This window comes from Mytilus californianus, unplaced genomic scaffold (assembly GCF_021869535.1).
Source record: "Mytilus californianus isolate M0D057914Y unplaced genomic scaffold, xbMytCali1.0.p SCAF_1, whole genome shotgun sequence".
NCBI lineage: Eukaryota > Metazoa > Mollusca > Bivalvia > Mytilida > Mytilidae > Mytilus > Mytilus californianus.
In genome coordinates, this window is record NW_026262581.1 from 17,280,885 (window position 1) to 17,300,700 (window position 19,816).

The 19,816-nt window shown below is 31.4% G+C and overlaps 1 protein-coding gene across 3 annotated transcripts in view; it reads right to left on the reverse strand.

Annotated features, from left to right (window-relative positions):
* Positions 1–19,816, reverse strand: part of LOC127700213 (cyclin-dependent kinase 17-like) — a 91,452-nt gene that overhangs the window by 63,629 nt on the left and 8,007 nt on the right. Inside the window, exon 1 of one of the 3 annotated variants that reach the window (XM_052203637.1) lies at positions 1,697–2,080. The exons of the other annotated variants lie outside the window; for them this stretch is intronic. Coding sequence (XP_052059597.1) covers positions 1,697–1,940 — 244 coding nt within the window. The 5' untranslated portion in view covers positions 1,941–2,080. Of the gene's footprint in view, positions 1–1,696; positions 2,081–19,816 lie in introns of those variants that run through there. 3 annotated transcript variants of the gene reach the window in all.

Consider the following 19,816-nt stretch of genomic DNA (forward strand, 5'->3'; position numbering starts at 1 on the left):
AAAAACTCCTAAATTCATATTGAGCAAAGAGATTGCTAGCTTAATAAGGAAGAAGATTTTATTTTACTTCCTTATAATTTTCTCTTTATCAATGCAGTGTTTATTTTAATTGAAGCTCAGCATTCAATTATGGTTTACAATCAATGAAAAGAAAGATATCTATATTATATAAATGTAGTTATGGTAGTCAAAACTCACTACCTAGAACTGGTACTCATCATGTTCCAGAATTTGGAAATTATATTTCTGTATTATTTATTAAAATGAACATTTCCTTGTGGAGTAATGTTTTCTTAACGACTACCCAGTTTTGAATGCCAAGCTAAGCTGATGTCACTACAGTCTTTGGGAAATGACACAATAGTCAATAAATGAAAATAACACATAAACTTTGTGCATCAAATTGCTTTTCTGGAATGACCTTCATCAGGAACACTCCAACCCCAACATTTGAAGGTCAAGAATGTAATACTTGAATATTTATCGCACTGCAGGTAAATTATCACGTTGTGATTGGTTTAACGCCGTCACGTGGTGACCCCCTATGGATCCGTAGGGAGTTAGTAAATTTCATAGGGGGTTCCTGACGTCACTGTCTACTGTTAATGGTGATGTCATCTATTAATGTTGTTGTGTTTCATTGTTTATTTTTCTACAAAACGCAGCAGAAAAATTCCAGCCTTCAGCCTCACCCCCTATGGGTTTTACAAACCCTCTATTGATCCGTAGGGGGTCAGTAGCGAACCATATAACTTATAGTATGGAGCTATACGACCAAAATGTCATAAAAAGAATAGCAACTCATCTAAGGTCAACTTTACCTGGGAGAATTTCCTTCTTTATGGATGGAGTATTTCAGAAAAGTATGTTATAAATCATTTCAGTACTGAAGCACTGACTACTGACTAATGAACTGATGATACACATAAAAAAGTTCTGTAAATATTCATGACATCACAGTATGTTATAATCATTGACCCACAATATATGATTGACCCACTGAAGTTCAATAGATGAATAGGAACAATAACTATATGAATTATGATATTAAACAAATAATTCATGCCCCTAAATGCCATATGGCAATCTATGGATTAGGTGTTAATCTCCAAGAAATAATTGACTTAAACTGTGAATGTAAGGTCCATATAGTTTTGAAGATGACCAAAACAGTCTTAAAACTGCCAGACCACAGTGACAAATTTATTTGATGTATCAAAATGAACTATTACAGTGTTCAAACAATTTAGTAAGCTTTCATTTATCACAGAAAATACAAATGTATTCTAAGCCATATCTATGTTCAAATGGCACAAAAACAATTTAAAGAACTTAAATGCAATTGCTCTATTTTTGACTGCATTTAACATGTTTTAATAGAAGAATTGTTTATTTATATATGGACCAACTGATGTTCATTACATTAATAGGAGCAAAATAACTATATACTAATAAGTATAATATCTAGAGATGACAATAAATTTGCGAAATATATAAAGTATATTTCCCTTTACCCTTGGTTTAAAATTGAACTTTCTGTACCTCCAAAGTGTTCTCAATATATTTTTAAATGATAATTTACAGAATTGCTGTAAAAGCTGATGGTCTATTCTTAAAATAGTAATATCTTTAAATACTATGATACTGTTGATAAATTTCAAATAGAAAACAATTATATATTTATAAACAAAATTACCTAATCTTGCATTTCTAGGTAGTGTATGATTCTTGTCCTGTTCTTCCTTTGGAGGTGTAACAGCAATGTTAGTTGTGGGAACAGGTGATCTCTGTGACGAACTATCCGACCTGGACCAAAGATTTCTAATCCGACTTATTAAAGACAAAGACCGACTAAACGGTTTCTTTTTTTCTAACTTCTGTAATGTGAGCACTTTCCTATGGCGGAAACTACGACTTTCAAATTGATGCATTTTCTCCATGTGTCTGATGTAAATTTAAGTCCTTTTTCTTTTTTATTTAATTAAATAAAACACACTTTCATTTTTGACAAATACTTCCTGATTCTTTTTATGTATATCCTTTCACAATTATTTGTACTTAAATTATGTAACTTCCATTTCCAGTAAAATTATAATATAAGCTGAAGGTCCATAATCACTAAATCTGGTTAATCTTTTATAACTATTTTCCAATCAAGAAACTCTTTTAACTCATGTAAAAAAACAATTTCATCTACACACCAGGACTTTATGTGTAAAATTAGTCTTGTCAATTTCCTGGGAGGAAGTGACCAATTTGCAAGGAAACAATATTGTATCACCATTCATGAAACAAACATATACAGATGTAAGTAGCAGATGTTATAATAAATGACCAGTAATGTCCATTTCCAAGGATTGGTCACTATCCATTTGAACTAATCACAGTCAGATGCATATTAGGGACCATATTACATGTCAATAGTTTAAATTATCTCCTATTATTTACAATATCCTAATGACAATACTTTATATTGATTATTGCTCCCTCAAGGTTTGTTTCTAATAATTATCACACAATTATTATGCTTCTGTTTCAATAAAAATTGTCATCAAACCGTAATATATACCGTATATTGCTGGACAGTTTTCTTGAAACTACCTTCCAATAATTCTTTTGGGAAATGAAAATTTAAAACATTCACCAATATTCAATTTTTTTTCAAATTAAGTTTTTAAACTTTTTTATCATTTAAATTTGTGTCTTGTTCAATATCCTCTTCACTTTCATTTATACAATATTAGTAAATTTTTAACTGATCACTGATAACATGATATTTCTCTATAGTATAGTAAAATCATCCTGTTTTTTCATCCTTGTAATTTCATTCACTATTATCCTTTATTACAGCTTCATGATTCAAAAATAATTTGATAAAAGCTTGTTCAGAAAATCTAAAACATTTTTTTCAATTTATCCATCACACAGCTGAAAGAAGAGTGGACTTCCCGGAAAATCTGCCTCCATTTACCTCGAAGTTTGTACACAAACAAACATTAAACGAAACAGTAATCAAGTATTGCATTTTGATTTTAGATAGAATGAAATCTAAACCTTTCTTCAAAGACCTGTGGTAACTTCTGCCATGGCCAAGATGCTTCAGTTGATAATTGTACAGATAGGAAACAGATAGAGTATCAGGTTGTTTTATATGTTTAATCTTGTCTTATCTTGTACAGAACATTCTGCCATGAAAATCTGTTTTAACATTAACTTCATTTAAAATAAATCCGCTGTTTAAACTCATTTTCATCCATGTGCATTATGACTTTTCTGCACTGCTCTTTAAATTAATTCTTATGAAAGCAATTGAGATTAATATCTAAATGCCTGATTATTATATTATGATAATTCCTATTAACCACATTAAAAACAGACATTTAACATGAATTTAAAAGTCAGGAGATAAATAACTCCTACAGGAGTTACCAGAAATGTAGAAAATGATTTGCAAGATTTAAGACAAGTTTACTATATCTTAATATATCATCAAGAAAGTTAACCACATGTATAGAATGTGTAAATAGCACTCAAAACAAAGAAATGAAATATAAAAATAAGAAGATGTGGTATGATTGCCAATGAGACAACTCTCCACCAGAGACCAAATGACATAGAAGTTAACAACTATAGGCCTTCAACAATGAGCAAAACCCATACCGCATAGTCAGCTATAAAAGGCCCGAAATGACAAATGCAAAACAATTCAAACGAGAAAAAACTAACGGCCCGATTTATGTACAAACAATGAACCAAAAACAAATATGATATACGGCAACAAATGACAACTGCTGATTTACAGGCTCCTGACTTGGACAGGCACATACAGAATGCGGAGGGGTTAAACAAAATTGCCGGCGCCCAACCCTCCTCTACCCTGGGAGAGTGGTGTAAACGCACAACATATGAACAAACTACAAACATCAGTTAAAAAAGGGCTTAAATCATCAGATCGATATAAAGCAGAAAAACAAGTAACAAAAACACAGACTGGACATGGTAGGGTATTTATACATCCCCACTAAGTACATATCTGAGAGTACTCACAATTACTGACAGCTAGTTCATAGCCAATAACAACTAGTAAAAATAGTCCTGTATCTAAGTCTAAACATGCCAAAGTATCAATCAGTTACACATCCAACATCCATTGGATTTAGTGTAATGACATCATTAACAGTCAGAGAAAAACATGACCTTGAAAGTTCATTCAGAAAATATTTACTTGTGAACTAGTGTTATAGAGTATATTGTTAGGAACTGGTGTTTTAACTTTGTTGCAGTTAAGATGATATCAAAACATGTTTCTCCCTATATTTAATGAGAGGCTCTTGAGGACAGTAAATATAAATATGTCAATGAAGTGTAAACTGTAGATCATTGCAATCTTTTTTTTTTTTGACATACTCCCAAGATGACTCTTTATACATTGTTTTTAATTGTGGGACACTTAGTTTCTGAGAAAGTAACTGAAGTGTCTTCCTTGCCATAAATATATCCTTAGATTAAATAATAATATTGAAGGTTCCTTAGTATCTGGGACCTACCCCCAGGAGTAAAACATCATGTAAGTCAATGTACCATAAAATGTAATACATATGTTGATAAGTTCAGGTGTGGATCCAGGATTTTGAAAAAAGGAGCGGTACACTAGCAAGCCAACGTTTAGAGTATTACTTGTAAAAAGTATTTAAAGGCCCCTTAAATCTGCCTCTGAAGTTTCTAATAACTAACAGATGGATGCTGAATGTTTAAAAAATAAATCTCACTCAACTTCATTCAACACAAACTAAATGCTTGTGCAATATATAAACATATCTGAGGTCATTATATCAGTCTTAAGGTTTGACGAAGCTATAGGAATTCATATAAATGGAGCAAGTTAGATGAAAGGAAGAAGAAATCATACCTGAACCAAACAATAGTGTGTCACACTGAAATGTCTTTCTTGCCTGCTTGACTTATCATGAGGCTTCCTCCATCAATAAAAACTAACAACCACGAGATAGAATAATAGTGCTGAAAGTGGCTTTAAACACACATCAATCAATCACTTATCATGATTGAATTTTATGTTGAATTTAAGTCTGTTATATGAAGGTTTTATAAACTGAACATTATAAAATGATTCATGTAAATGAGATCTAGGTCAACAGGCCTTGCAGTCATAAAACTTTCGAGCACGATTTTCGTACTCAGACTCAGAAATCAACCAATCAAAATCATGGATTTGGTGTTTCGAGCACAAATTTTGTACTCCGAGTTCTGAGTAAAGTTTCGTGACCGAGAGCCCTGAACCCAGCCAGACAGATATATACACCTTACAATCATACCATACACCAAATATAGTTAGCCTATTGCTCAGAGTATTTGAGAAACAGACCTTATGAAAACTGACCAATGAACCATGAAAATGTGGTCAAGGTCAGATGAACCCTGACAACATGTATGCCATTCAATCATTCCATACACCAAATAAAATTGACCTATTGCTTATTATAGTATCTGAGAAACAGATATAACCATGAAAACTTAACGTTGACTAATAAACCAAGAAAATGAGGCAAAGGTCAGATGAACCCTGCCAGACAGACATGTACACCTTACAATCATTCCCTATACCAAATATAGGTCAACATACTCTCTATTATAGTATCGGAGAAACAGACATAACCATGAAAACTTAACGTTGCCTAATGAACCAAGAAAATCAGGCAAAGGTCAGATAAACCCTGCCAGACAGACATGTACACCTTACAATCATTCCATACACCAAATATAGGTCAACATACTTTCTAATCACAAAGGACAAGTGTAAAGTGCTTGTTTCTGAAGATATTGAATGAACTTTGGTATTACAATTATGTAAATTGTATCTGTTTTTTTTTTTTTGGCTTTCAGTTTTCACTTCCTTTCTTTTTACTTTGAATTTGTTTGTAGTACACATGATTGTTTTCTTTCTTGCAAAAGTAATGTAAATGGTATTCTAGTTTCAAATTTCATACAAATTTAATATTTTTAATGTTGTAATAATTCTTATGTAATATTTTAAATGGCATGTATTCACTACAATGACCCCTGACCTCTATAATGAGATTTTAATACTAGATATATATGTGATATTTTAAATATAGAATAACCATTTAAAATTTTCTAAAAGTTAACAACAGATCTACTTTTTCTTCCAAGGTTACAGAACATAAGGGCAAACATTTCTGTTATATAACAAACAGAATGTGTAACTTTTGAATATTGAACTATGCAAACCTAATTATTTTTAAATATGGTTTTTAAAAATATTCTAATCTTGCAATTTATTGAAAAAATCAAATTTTGTAAAAAAAAATCAAAATCACATATAATGAAAAAAAAAAGATTTATTTCTTGATTGGTATTTTGTATTTCATTGTATCCCTTCTTGCAACAATTGTCACCTATAGATTGAGAAAGAAACCATGTGGTATCTGTGAACTAACATAATATAATTGATGTGACAGTTTAATTTGAAAATATGGTGTTTTCTAAGTGGTGCAGGAGATAAGTTCACTTTTTATTCAACATCATTTTGATGCAAATTCTTGGGCTTAGTTGTAAAACTGTATGGAGTAGATGAAAGTCAGCCACAAAAAGCAATCAATTATGCACTAGGTACCATTTAGTTTGTCTTCAGGAATTGTTTTGATCAAATTTACCACCTCACTAGTATGTTGTTTGTCTTGGAAAATACATTTTCATTCATAAAAACCTGCCTCATGAGATTAACAGATACTTCACAACCAATCCCATAGCATCGATTCCTGATTGTACCACTGCCATTCACAAATACCTTATTGATAGAATTCATCATGTAAACATACAGATAACAGATTGTTTACATATGCAGCAGCAAACTGAATTGTTGTCTTTTATTCTGGTTTATTTCAATTAAAATTAGTATTTTTCAATTTCTGGAGTTCATCAAACTCTGACTGCTGATAATTACTGTAGTAAATCATAAAAAAGGATGTTTAACACAAGATTACATAATACCATTCTTTACGCCACTTTATTTATCAATGGAAATATGTCATTGTCGTTTCTACTTAGCTTAAAGACTTATGTTTCTAGATATATCTATACATGTGTAGACAGTATTCTATAATATCAGTATAACACAATGTTTATAACTTCACAATATGGAATATCTTATAGGGAGGTATAAAAGCAGACATAGCAAGAATCATGACTACATGTATTTGGTATTTTTCTTAATTCTTTTCTGGAAATATACTTTTTATTGCCTAAGTGGCCAACTTCAAACTACCTATAAGACTGACCAAAACAAAATACACATTTGATTTCTAGAACATGCTTATATAAAAAGTTCATATAATTCCTATATTGATATTTACATATTTAACGTATAAACTATGGTTCCACAAAGCTGAACAGCCCACTCAAAATCCTATATATTTTCAAATTGCAATTTCAATGGAAATTAAAGTTTCAGTGTTTGTAATTTGCATAATTTTTACACACATGTAAATGTATTTTAGGTCTTTGGCCTACTTTGAGTTTACAAAATGTTGAAATGAGCCCTTAAGTAAACCTTGAAAATCAACAAGTCTATGGTCTTTGCCTCCTTGTATTTTTAAAGGGGAGCTATTTTTCTTCTTTTTCTTTTGCTTCATGGAATTGCATGTCACACAATATAAAAATAATATGCTGACATTTACAAACCAATTATTACAAAAAAGACACTGAGAAATCAAGCTGCTTCAATGAGCTATTTTTTTATTTTAAAATAAAATGAAATTTCAACCTCCTTATATCTCATCAATAAAAAATAAATGGGGAATGTGTCCATGGGACACAGATGATGTGCCCACTTGCATATAAATTTATAAAGGGACATAACTCAAGAACTGTAAAAGTGCAGCTACCCAAATCTGTACTTGATCTGAGTTTTGTGGTAATAAGTATTGTGTATAAGTTTCATAACATTTATTTGAGGCAAACTTAAGTTAGAGAACGGAAACGAAAAATTCAGCAATTTTTCCATTTGTAAAGGGGCATAACTCTAGAACGATAAAAGTGACACCACCAAAACTAAAACTTGACCAGTGTTTTGTGGTAATAAGCAGTGTGTATAAGTTTCATAACATTTGGTTGAGGCAAACTAAAGTTAGAGAACGGAAACCAATTTTGGGATGTATGTACCTACAGCAGACAAGGGTAAAACTTAATGCGCCCTCCGCTACGGCGGGGGCATAAAAATGAACATAAACCACCATGTCCCAGGGCCTTTCATAGTTAACTACATGGTATGGGTTTTGCTCATTGTTGAAGGTGGTATAGCGGCCTATAGTTGTTTACATTCTTTTCCTTTAGTCTCTGGTGGATAACTGTCCTATTGACAATCATTCAACATCTCTTTGTGTTATACATGTGATAATATAAAGGAGAATGTTATCTGCAATTGGGACTTTGTAGCCGTCCGTTATAATTCATTTTTATATTTGTTTTGTCATAATTCAGGCTGTTGGTTTTCTCCTTAATGGATTGTTTCCCATATTGGCATGTCAGAGCTTTTTATAGCTGACTATACGGTTTGGGTTTTGCTCTATGTTGAAGGTCATACGGTGACTGATAGTTGCTTACATGCATGTCATTTGGACTCGAGTGGAGAGCTGTCTTATTGGCAATCATACCACATTTCCTTATTTCTATAAAAGCCATAAATTAAAAAAAAAACATTTGAGAACATAAAACTAAAAGGACCTAAATAGAACCGCCAAAATTTCCCTGTGCTTTGTTTACCTAAATATGCCCAATGTTTAGTTGTAAGGTTTGGTTGAAACAACTTATTATATTCACTTGGCCTAATTCTTACTACACTGAATGACCTACAGCAAGATCATAACTAATAACTGCATGTTCATGATGATTTGCCTTTTGTACTCCATTTGTTGAGTGTAAGAATGTCTAATCTAATAAACTGTAATCAATACAAAAGGAGGACATTTATGGGTAAACTTCTTTTTCCTGACCACATCAAAAGCATACACTCACTTTCTAACAAAAGTCATCTTTATGCACTAAGTTTAATATGGGATATGATGTCATATAGGTTAATCTATAATGTCCTTATGACATGGTGACAAGCTGAAAAATCAATTAATGTAAAGCTAGTAAAAACTCATAAATCAATAAACTTAAGATGCTCCATAATGCAATCATTAGGTTTTTTAATTGGAAACTGAATTCCAACTTAATTGCTTTTTGAATAAAACCAGAGACTAAATATCTTATAAAATTGGTGTTATTTTTTGGCTTTTGTCCTCAGAACGGCCAGTTTAATAGTCACTGTGTTCAGTATTTGGGTTTCATTGCATGGCACAATGCATTTTTAAAAGTGGACCGTGAAATGTTCGCATAGGTTCAATTTCGTGGTAAAGTGCCTACTACTTAGACCAACGCAAATTTTTTACAATAAACTGTACAACCAAGTTTTCTAAAAGGTTATAGCAACTTCTCAAAGAGTGGTGTAAATTCCATATGAAACATGCCAACAGAAATCAAACAAATTTATAACTACCACAAAATACAGAAAACCAATTAATTTTCATGAACGATTGATTAACAATTTTGATTGATTAACAATTTACAAGAAGAAAACTAAAATTGTTGTGAATAGGTCAAGCTTGAATCTTGTTTTTATCAATATAGCAGAACTATATACAACTGTCATACAAGTGGGATGTTTAGCTAGCTATAAAACCAGGTTTAACTCCCCATTTTCTTCAGAAAATGCCTATAGAAGTCAGGAATATGACAGTTGTTTTCCAGTCTTTCCATTGGTTGATATTGTCAAGTGTTTGGTTTTGTCAGGATTTTTATGGACTTCCCCATTTTTGAATTTACCTAGGAGTTTGGTATTTTTGTTCATACTTTTTTTATGAATACAACAACAACAAAAAACATAATGACATAGTTGGATGTCATAACACTGGAAAATACATACAGATGTATATGAGAGGCGTCACAATTAGTAAATATCAAAGGCTTACATTTTCTGCTTTATCAGCTAGAATCTTGAAGCTACAGTATGTTGAACAGCAACAGCCATTACAAAATAAGACCCTGTGAGCAGATTTAATTCTTCAAGGTATCAAGTAAACTATATTGGCTGGTTTAGGTTAGTAATGTTTTTACCTATTTTATTCTTTAGCTGACATCAGCGGAAAGTAATCTAGAATTCACTGCAATGTTAAATAAAATGTATAGACTTTGTGCAGAAACATACAAAGATCACTCCTAATTCATGCAAATTAAGCTTAACTGTCTACCTGTATGTACCAGATATTTTTTTTCTAATAAAAAAAAAAATAAAAATGCATATATATTATTCATGACAGTCAAGTTAAACCATTCTCATATTTCAAACCTGAAGCAATATGGAAGGGCATAATTTTTATTATTAGGATAAAAACTAAATGGGGAATGTGTCCATGGGAAACAGATGATGCCCCCGCTTGCATATCATATAAATTTATAAAGGGACATAACTCAAGAACGGTAAAAGTGAGGCTACCTAAATTTGTACTTGATCTGAGTTTTGTGGTAATAAGTATTATGTATAAGTTTCACAACATATTGTTGAGGCAAACTTAAGTTAGAGAACGGAAACGAAAATTCAGCAATTTTTCCATTTGTAAAGGGGCATAACTCTAGAACAGTAAAAGTGACACCACCAAAATTCAAAATTGATCTGTATTTTGTGGTAATAAGCATTGTGTATAAGTTTCATAACATTTGGTTGAGGCTAACTTAAGTTAGAGAACGGAAACGAAAAATTCAGCAATTTTTCCATTTGTAAAGGGACATAACTCTAGAATGGTTAAAATGACGCCACCAAAATTCAAACTTGATATGTGTTTTGTGGTAATAAGAATTGTGTGTAAGTTTTATAACATTTGGTTGAGGCAAACTAAAGTTAGAGAACAGAAACAAAAAAAATTCAGCATTTTTTCTATTTGTAAAGGGGCATAACTCTGGAAAGGTTAAAGTGACGCCACCAAAATTCAAACTTGATCTGTGTTTTGTGGTAATAAGCATTTTGTATAAAGTTCATAACATTTGGTTGAGGCAAACTAAAGTTAGAGAACGGAAACCAACTTTGGGACGTACATATAAGTATGTACGTACGGACGGACAAGGGTAAAACGGCAGGGACATAAAAACATATATTTCTAATTTCTAATTATATCAGATTCCTCCAGCACAAGACTTAATTGAGCCTTTTTGGTTCTATTTTATAGAGTCTGTAAAATAATCACAAACTAGAGCCAAGTAAATATCTTCTCATGGGACCATTCTTGCCTTTGATTTAGTAACACTGGCCTATTGACTTAAAGTATCATTGGCAATGACAAAGTAATCCAGAGTCTTACGTTGAATAATTTAGTTTAAAAGCATATTTATTTATTACATATTTAACACTGGTTTAGAGTCTGTGAAAACATTGTATGATGAATACTTAATATTGTATAATTTCTATTACAGTGGCTCAAAAGGTGTTAGTGCCAAAACCATTCCAGTTTACCAAGTACTATGTAACAGTTTAAACTATTCAATCTGAAGGCCAAAATGGCTTTAAAGATGTTATTGAACAGGCTAACTACCATATAATAAAATACTCAAGACAGAGTTGCTGTCAACTGCATTAATATTATGACATACATTCTGCCATTAAAATCTGATAATAGAAATGTATTACACTCTATGTTGGATTGACCTTTTCAACAAAATGACCAATTACTGGTTATGAGGGAACATTTGTGCCTTCATTACTTGCAAAGTCTAGACAACAATGCCTTCCTTTCCGAATCATAACTTAATTTTATCTTTTAATGTCTCTTACACAATACAGAATAATTTCCATTATTACAGTATATTACTTGAACATCCTGTGGCCTTATAATACCCATCCTCATTTGATAGATCCTTCTATCAATGATTATTGAGTACTAAATTCATCTAATGATCCTACTTCTGTATTATTAAAGGAAATATAACCCCTCTATTAAGGCCAAGGCAAAAAGTAATCCCTGAATCTATACCATACCAGCTGGTGTATTAGTATAATGGTACTTGAGTTTGACATATAAGTCTAGTGGGCTTCTGATCCATGATCCAAACGTCAACCTTTGCTTTATAATGCTCCTTTTCAAACGGAATGTTTGTTTGAATAAAAGCTTTATTCATCTGATATTCAACATCATATCTGATGATACCAAAATGCTGTGCAAATATACATGATATAAGGGAATTCCAGTTAAAAAGAAATTATTTTAAGTAACATGATTTATTTATATTCATTAGGCACAGGTCAATCAAATTAAAGAAATAAAACCATAAAAAAAGACAGCTAATCCCTTCCCTTTTCTGTTATTCATTTATATCTGTATTTTATTTCAGTCATTATTATAAATGATGGTTAAAGTGACCCTAAGCCAAATCTTAACGAAACTATTCAATAGCCATGCATAAAATGAAGGTGATCAAAGGTCATAGTCACCTTATTTGGTGATCAAAGGTCATAGTGACCTTATTTTAGTTTGGACTTACATCACTTAATATGATGCATCGACTGACAAAAGATAATTCTGGTGTGAATTGTAGTTGCTTGGATCTGGAATTCACTAGATGGAGATAAACAAACAAATGAAAAGACAAACAGACAAAACATTATATCCCCTCCTAAGCTTGTTGGTTGATGGGATACAAGGCACAACCAGGAAGTTCTTTTAATGTATATATATACAAGATCATAGAATTTTGTATCCAAAAAATTGAATAAAAAAAAAATTGAATTTTCACATATTGTGTGAATAAGTTTAAAAATCTATCTTTCAAGACATACTCGCGGTAACAGTTTGTATCTTCCAAACGTAAACAAGGAAGTTTATCTAATTAAATTTAAAATCCGTTTATTCATACACAACAAACAAATATTGAACAATGACAGTATTTCAAATAGGATATTGTGTTTGCACATTTTTTGGACACACAATTTTTGTTGTTGACAAAAATGTAGCAGCCAACTGAACATCAAATACAGTGTGATTTTCAGTGGCACTCGACTTCAAATGAAAGCCCTGATAATCATATATTTCTTAAGCAAATGAATACTAAAATATCAGTAAACACGTACATGTGGATTAATTTATTTTCCTGGATGCCAATTTTCATGGTTTGAAGAAAAATTGTATTTTAGTTGATATTTGAATTAGTGGTTTTGTCAAAGTGTGCTTGATAGCCTTTGGAAAATGTACTTATTTGAACATTTAAATTTGTGGTTCAGTTTTACCCACAAAATCAATGAAAATTGGTATCCCATGAATTAAACTCTGAATCCACATTATTTGGTCTTCATCACAACTTGTGAAAATAAAAGAGGGATGTAAAGGGGAGGTATCTGCACGGGAGAACGCGAAATAAAATTATCATTTCACGATGAACGAATAATTAAAAATTTCTTGCACGTTGATCTTTTTACCGATTTCACGAAACATGGTGAATAACGAACCTTTTTCACGGCTGCACGTGAAATAAAAATGGCAAAACACGTTGCACGAAAATAACCCTTTACCACCCTCAATAAACTACACCATTTTTGACTTGTCCTATATATACAATATGTATAAACCTTATTTATTCCTGAGACTCCTCCATAATTGTCTTCTCAAGATATTGAACAATTATAAGGGACTTGAAGTTTTGTGACAAGTAAAATCCAATAGAATCATTAAGCTATCAGATAAACAGCTGATGTCCTTCAAATCAATACAACCAGAAAATCTATAACCATTTGTCAATTCCACTAGATCTACTAATAGATTAAAATCAATTTTAATGTTAATTTTTAAAGTTAGATTATTTTTATGGGATAATATTACATGAGAATTGATAAAGTTAAAAGTAAGTTGAACACAAGTATTCTATGAAGGCTGTGCGAGAAACTTTTTTAATTTTGATAATTTAGTTAGGATTCACTTTCCTCTCTTAAATCGATAAAACTATTTTCTCCAGAATTTTGCATCATTCATTGTATTTTAATTATAATCAAATCATTGCTGAGACTATTTTCTTGATCAAAGAAAATTTTTCAAAGTTGAAGGCTATATTAGAAATAGAAATGTTTGACAAAAATACATGTATGTAAAAAAAACACTTTAATATAATACCTGAGCCAACAGGTCAAAATAGTACCCGCACACTTGCCTATATGGCCATTGACTAGAATCCCAATCAATTTTGTTTGAAACAAGCCCTATAACACTTTCAATTTCAGTAGACTAGGATAATTAGACACACTTCTACTTATAGAACTGCAGTTCATCTGTCAAAACAATGTGAAAGGATAGTAGACAATCCTAACAATGTTGTGGAAAACTTCAAAATCAATGTGTACAGAGTTCACGGTGCTTCTGTTATTACATGTCTTTTATGACCAACCAGCTGCTGTTTTGTTAAACTTATATCATAAGAAACAAACATCCAAATGCATGAGTGCAAACAGAAATTATGCATTCAGTAAACAATAATATTAACATATGGTACTAATGCTTGACCAACTGTTCAGTCTAGACTAAAACATCCTGACAATAATTTAAGTAGGAACTATTGACTAAACATGTTTGCAAGAAAACTTATTTATTCTCATAATTGCATTGTTTGTTATCCAATACTTATCTTGAAATATTACTTCAAAACACGTCATTTTGTTACATGATTATGGTTTCTGTATAGATAGTGTCACTGACATTGATGTGACAAGACATAATCCCAATCCCTTAACAAAACTTCCTCCTCTCACTTTCTTATATGTGACAAAACAACATTTACAAATTCCTGCAAAAAGTCATATCTTTCTCTTAAAATAACATAAAAAAGATGAAATAATTGTGAAACTGGGATTAGACAATTGCATGAAACAGGCTTATTACTCAATGTTTCAATGAGTCACAATCTGTCAATATTTTGAAGATCTATAACTTTTCTATTGCAATTCATACCAATTTAAGTCCAAATAAAAGGATGTAAAGTATGACTTCTACAGCTATAGATATAATCCCTAATGGAACAGCAATTATTAATTTTCGATTCAATTACAGTTATCATAGCCAGGCTGCCTTAGTCTAGACTTGTCAATTTCCACCCCAGATCATCTTTGAAATACAATCTGAACATTTTCTTAGCTTTTCAATTAAGACTTTGAAGTGAGCAATATAATAAAGTTCTATAAGACTGTACTCTTAACTATTTTTCTTTCTTCTAAGTGACTTCTGATCTTAATGACAGATTTTCATAATTTCAAATACCTACAGCCTTTACTGTGTGATATCATAATACACTGGAAAGGAACATTTTTATAGAAAGAATGAACTGATTTTTTGTCTCTGAATATTTTGCTTCTTCCATTTTATTGTGTAATGTTGATTGAGTTCAAGATTAATAGTTTTTTAAAGCAACAACAGCTTAATTTTTTTTCTAAATTTATACAATAGAAAACAAGGGAAGTAATGGTTTTATGAAGACACATTTTAACATGTTGAAAAGATCTACATGTACAACAAATCCAAGAATATTTGGAATATATATGCAGGCCAGTTTTGACAATATAAAATGTTTTGAATCTTATTATTTCAAAAAGTTGCTTTATAAAAAGCAATATGTGAACCCTACTGTTATTTTTGACAAGAATTTAATGAGCTATGAAGACAATTGTACCAGGAGAGTTAGCAGTATCTCCGTCATGGCTGTTAGACTAGAAAGAAATAAAATGTTTGAGACCAAAGACATATATCAATATAAAAATAAGGAGATGTGGTATGATTTCCGATAATCAAATATATATATAACATTAACAGAACCAATTTTACTGCACCAGATGTGCATTTCAACAATTGATGTCTCTTCATTTATGATCAAGGCCAAAATATTTGAAAATCAAAAACACATATACAGGAATCAGAGCTATGCATGAGGCAGATACACCTTAAAGGAGTGGGCTCTGGAACATTAACAGCAGCAACAATCCGTTTCCTAAATATATCTATCTCTGAAGTTAACATAAATAATCCTGCCTCCAATGAAAGGAAATAAAATACCTTTCAAAATAGATGTTACATATATATAGGTCATACATCATTTATGTGTTACATCTCAAATGGATTACATACTAATCAATTAGGACAATCTGATGCATGCTGATCAACCCCAAACTCTCAAGATAACTACGTATACAGTAGGAGAATGATCATGGCATGAGGAAAACATTTTGATATGATGCAACTGATCAAAAATATTTGCATGTGCAATTTAGCTTTACAAAAAGCAATTTTTCATCATTTTCTTTGAGGCATAAAATGAAATCATAATCTGAGAATATAGCATTTTTTATCTCAATCTATAAACAAATGAAGGGTTCCATCTGTTGAATTAAATGTTCCATTGGTTAAAGAAAGGTTCATTGGCTGAATAAAGCTTTCAATAGTTGAATGAATAGCTTCTTGCTACGGTTGAATGAATAGCTTCTTCTATGGTTGAATGAATAGCTTCTTTTATGGTTGAATGAATGGCTTCTTCACTGGTTAAATGAAATTGCTCAGTGGTTGAATAAAAAATTTCAATGGCTGCATGAAATAATTCATAGTCCGAATGAAAGGTTCCAATGGCTGAATGAAAGTTTTCAATTATTGAATTTTGAATGCAATTTTAGATGGTTGAATGAAAGGTGTTAATGATTGAGAAAGAGTTCTATCACTGACAACATTATAAGAAACTACACCATATTTAATTACATAAAAAATTCTGTGAAAAACACTGTCCATCCTTACAATAACCAATGATAGGTTCAATAAATGGAGGCTTTCCAACATTAAGCTTTGTGTTTCCTGTCAGTTTGTCTATAATTATTGGTGTTGGCATAAAAACAGCACAGATTCTAATCAGACTGACAATGGCAGGAAATACTACATAAACAACAATTTAACATGATTAAATACAAAATCTGAGGCAAGCTGTGGGTCAAAGAAATAATGCTTTATAAAATATAAACACAAGTACAACTGTAAGTTTAGTGTAAATATCTTTGTTGTTTCCCTGTATATAAATAGTACAAGTATCTAAACATAAACAAAATAAATTAAAAGGAATCTTGAATAATATAGAACTGAAAATTTACTGCATATGATACATATTATTACTGCGTAACCACTGATCTAGCATTTGAAATGAACAAGATTTATCAAGATGGTAGGCAGGCAACAAACTTCTTCAGTTAGATCAGCGACATTACTCTTTATTGTCAATTTATTTGGGGACAGCAAGAATAACGAACTAAATCTTCTATCAGGAAGTTCAGAATAAATACAAATTTGCTCTAGTGCTTATATGACCTCTGGTATTAGCAAACAAACTGTAGGTTGACTCTGTATTGATCTAAAAGTAAGGTACAAATAAGAATTTTAATTTAGCTTAATCATATAGGTGAACAGCATAAAAATGATACCCATTCATGAAAAACACCTCCTTTGTATCAATTACACACACAAACCTATGAGGGGGTGGACAGGGGGGTACCCTTCTCCCACCTCCCGCCCCCCTATCTCCCACCTCCCACTTTTAGAATCTTTTTTTTTTCTCCCACCTATTTTTTGTAGTAAGTTGTAAAAGTTTGATAAAATTGATCCTGTAAGGCAAACCTCCTCTTCTTAGTTTAGTTTCAACGGTAATAGAAATAATACAGTTAATCAACAATAGAAAACATTATATCAACATGAAAATGTGAATTGAATACACACTTCGAATAACTTTAAATTTTGAAATCATTAGAAACTAAGGTTTCAACTCCTTCAGGCAAAGTTAACCTTAGATGGATTTTGCTATTTTTTTATGTCCTTTTTGGTAAGATAGCTCCTCAACTGTTTCGGTTCTTATACATCCTTAGCTTTCAAATATTCGGCTTTGAGCATTCCTGGTGAAGGTAAATCCAGAAAAGTGCTTCAAACGCATGAAATTTATAACATGCTGTTTTCATTTTTTCGATGTTATACAATTGGGCATTAAGCAAGCAACAATCAATCAATCAATCAATCTGGTATTATATGTAACACAGTTCCCACAATAACAAGGTACAGTACTACAACAAAGGGGATATTCAAATAAGTTACTTAGCTTTTGATTCTTAAGATTAAGATTATCCACAGATTAAAGTAAAACATGAATACGTCCATAGGGCACCACGCACCACTGACACTATTACATTTCCATGTTCAGTGAACAACAACATTTGGATCAAAAACCTTTATTTGGCATATATTATAAAAAGTTCACATTATGTTAACTAAATTTCAAGTTTGATATAGTGACCACAACATAATGGTTAACTACATAAACACAAAAAGTTAAACTTGATACAGGATGGACCAATGTACGGACTAACAGATGGAAATACAAAATGCATGCTACTATCTTATACAGGGCATAAAATACCATGTTTAGATCCAATTTATACCAAAAAATTCAAGAATAGGATCATTCACAAAAATATGGTTTAGGCTTTTAATAAAAAAAAATAATTCAAATAAACTTCAATCACAGGCTTGTCAAAATTTTAGTTAAAAATGTAACAGACTTCCATTGCTGAGAAATTCCTGACAATACTTGATCTCATACAAATACAACAGAGAATTGAAGACCAATTCTGGACACTTCAATTATCTGTTCTCTATCAAAGCAGATGAAAACTTTTTTAAATGGTATCCCAAGAGGGCAGATGCAATCTGATAAAAAATTGTAAAGATGATCAAAACTTATCACCTATTGATAGATAGAAACTTTAAAGATAACCTAAAACCTAGAGACCTACATTCTACAAACCAAAATATCCTTCTAAAATTACAGCCAAATTGTATTGGAATAACTTGTTTATCTATGGCTCAATTCTTAACATCATCTTTACTACAAAGTCATTATGATATGTCAAAACAAAAAGTGTTTTATCATAACCTCCTCATGTCTGAAATAGTTTCTGAGAAGAATAGATAACTTTCACACACCAGTATAACTGTCCCGAAAGAACTTGAAATACTTATCAACAAAGAAGCTTCCAGGTTCAGAATATTAAGAAGATTTTCAGTTTAACACAATAAGAATAAAAGTAAATGTAAAACTCAGGTAAAGGAGACAGCAACCAACCAAACAACACAATGGCACTAATTATAGACATCTAGAAGTGTACACATCATATGCCAAACCTTAATGTGTCCCGAGTTTAGACTTTTTGGAATCAATTCAGCAAAGTGGGAGGTGCACTTAGGACCCTTTTCAGCCTACAGCAATGAAGTATTACAAAGTTTCAATGGTGATTTTAGCTTAAAATTATCATAAAGTATAGGCATAGTTAAAAGTGTTATATCTTTGAAAAATCATAAATTTTTCCAGATATTTTATAGTCTAAAGATAGAACAATTCTAATTTAAGTACAAAAAGGACAAAATTTGCATATTTTCACACATATTTGCTATTGGGAAATATTGAGCGCATGCAAGTACCACAAAAGAAGTTACATGTGGTAAATTATTCAGTTGGAACTTGCATGCACTCTATCTATGTGGCTATATATAATGCCGGTCCAAAACTGCAAAAAATTATCAATATCTATGTATTTTCACAAAAACACATAGGAGGGCCTTTTTCGTGACTTCAAAAAACTGCATTTCATGTGAAGTCATGGGTAAAAACCAACTTTAAATTAGACATAAATTGA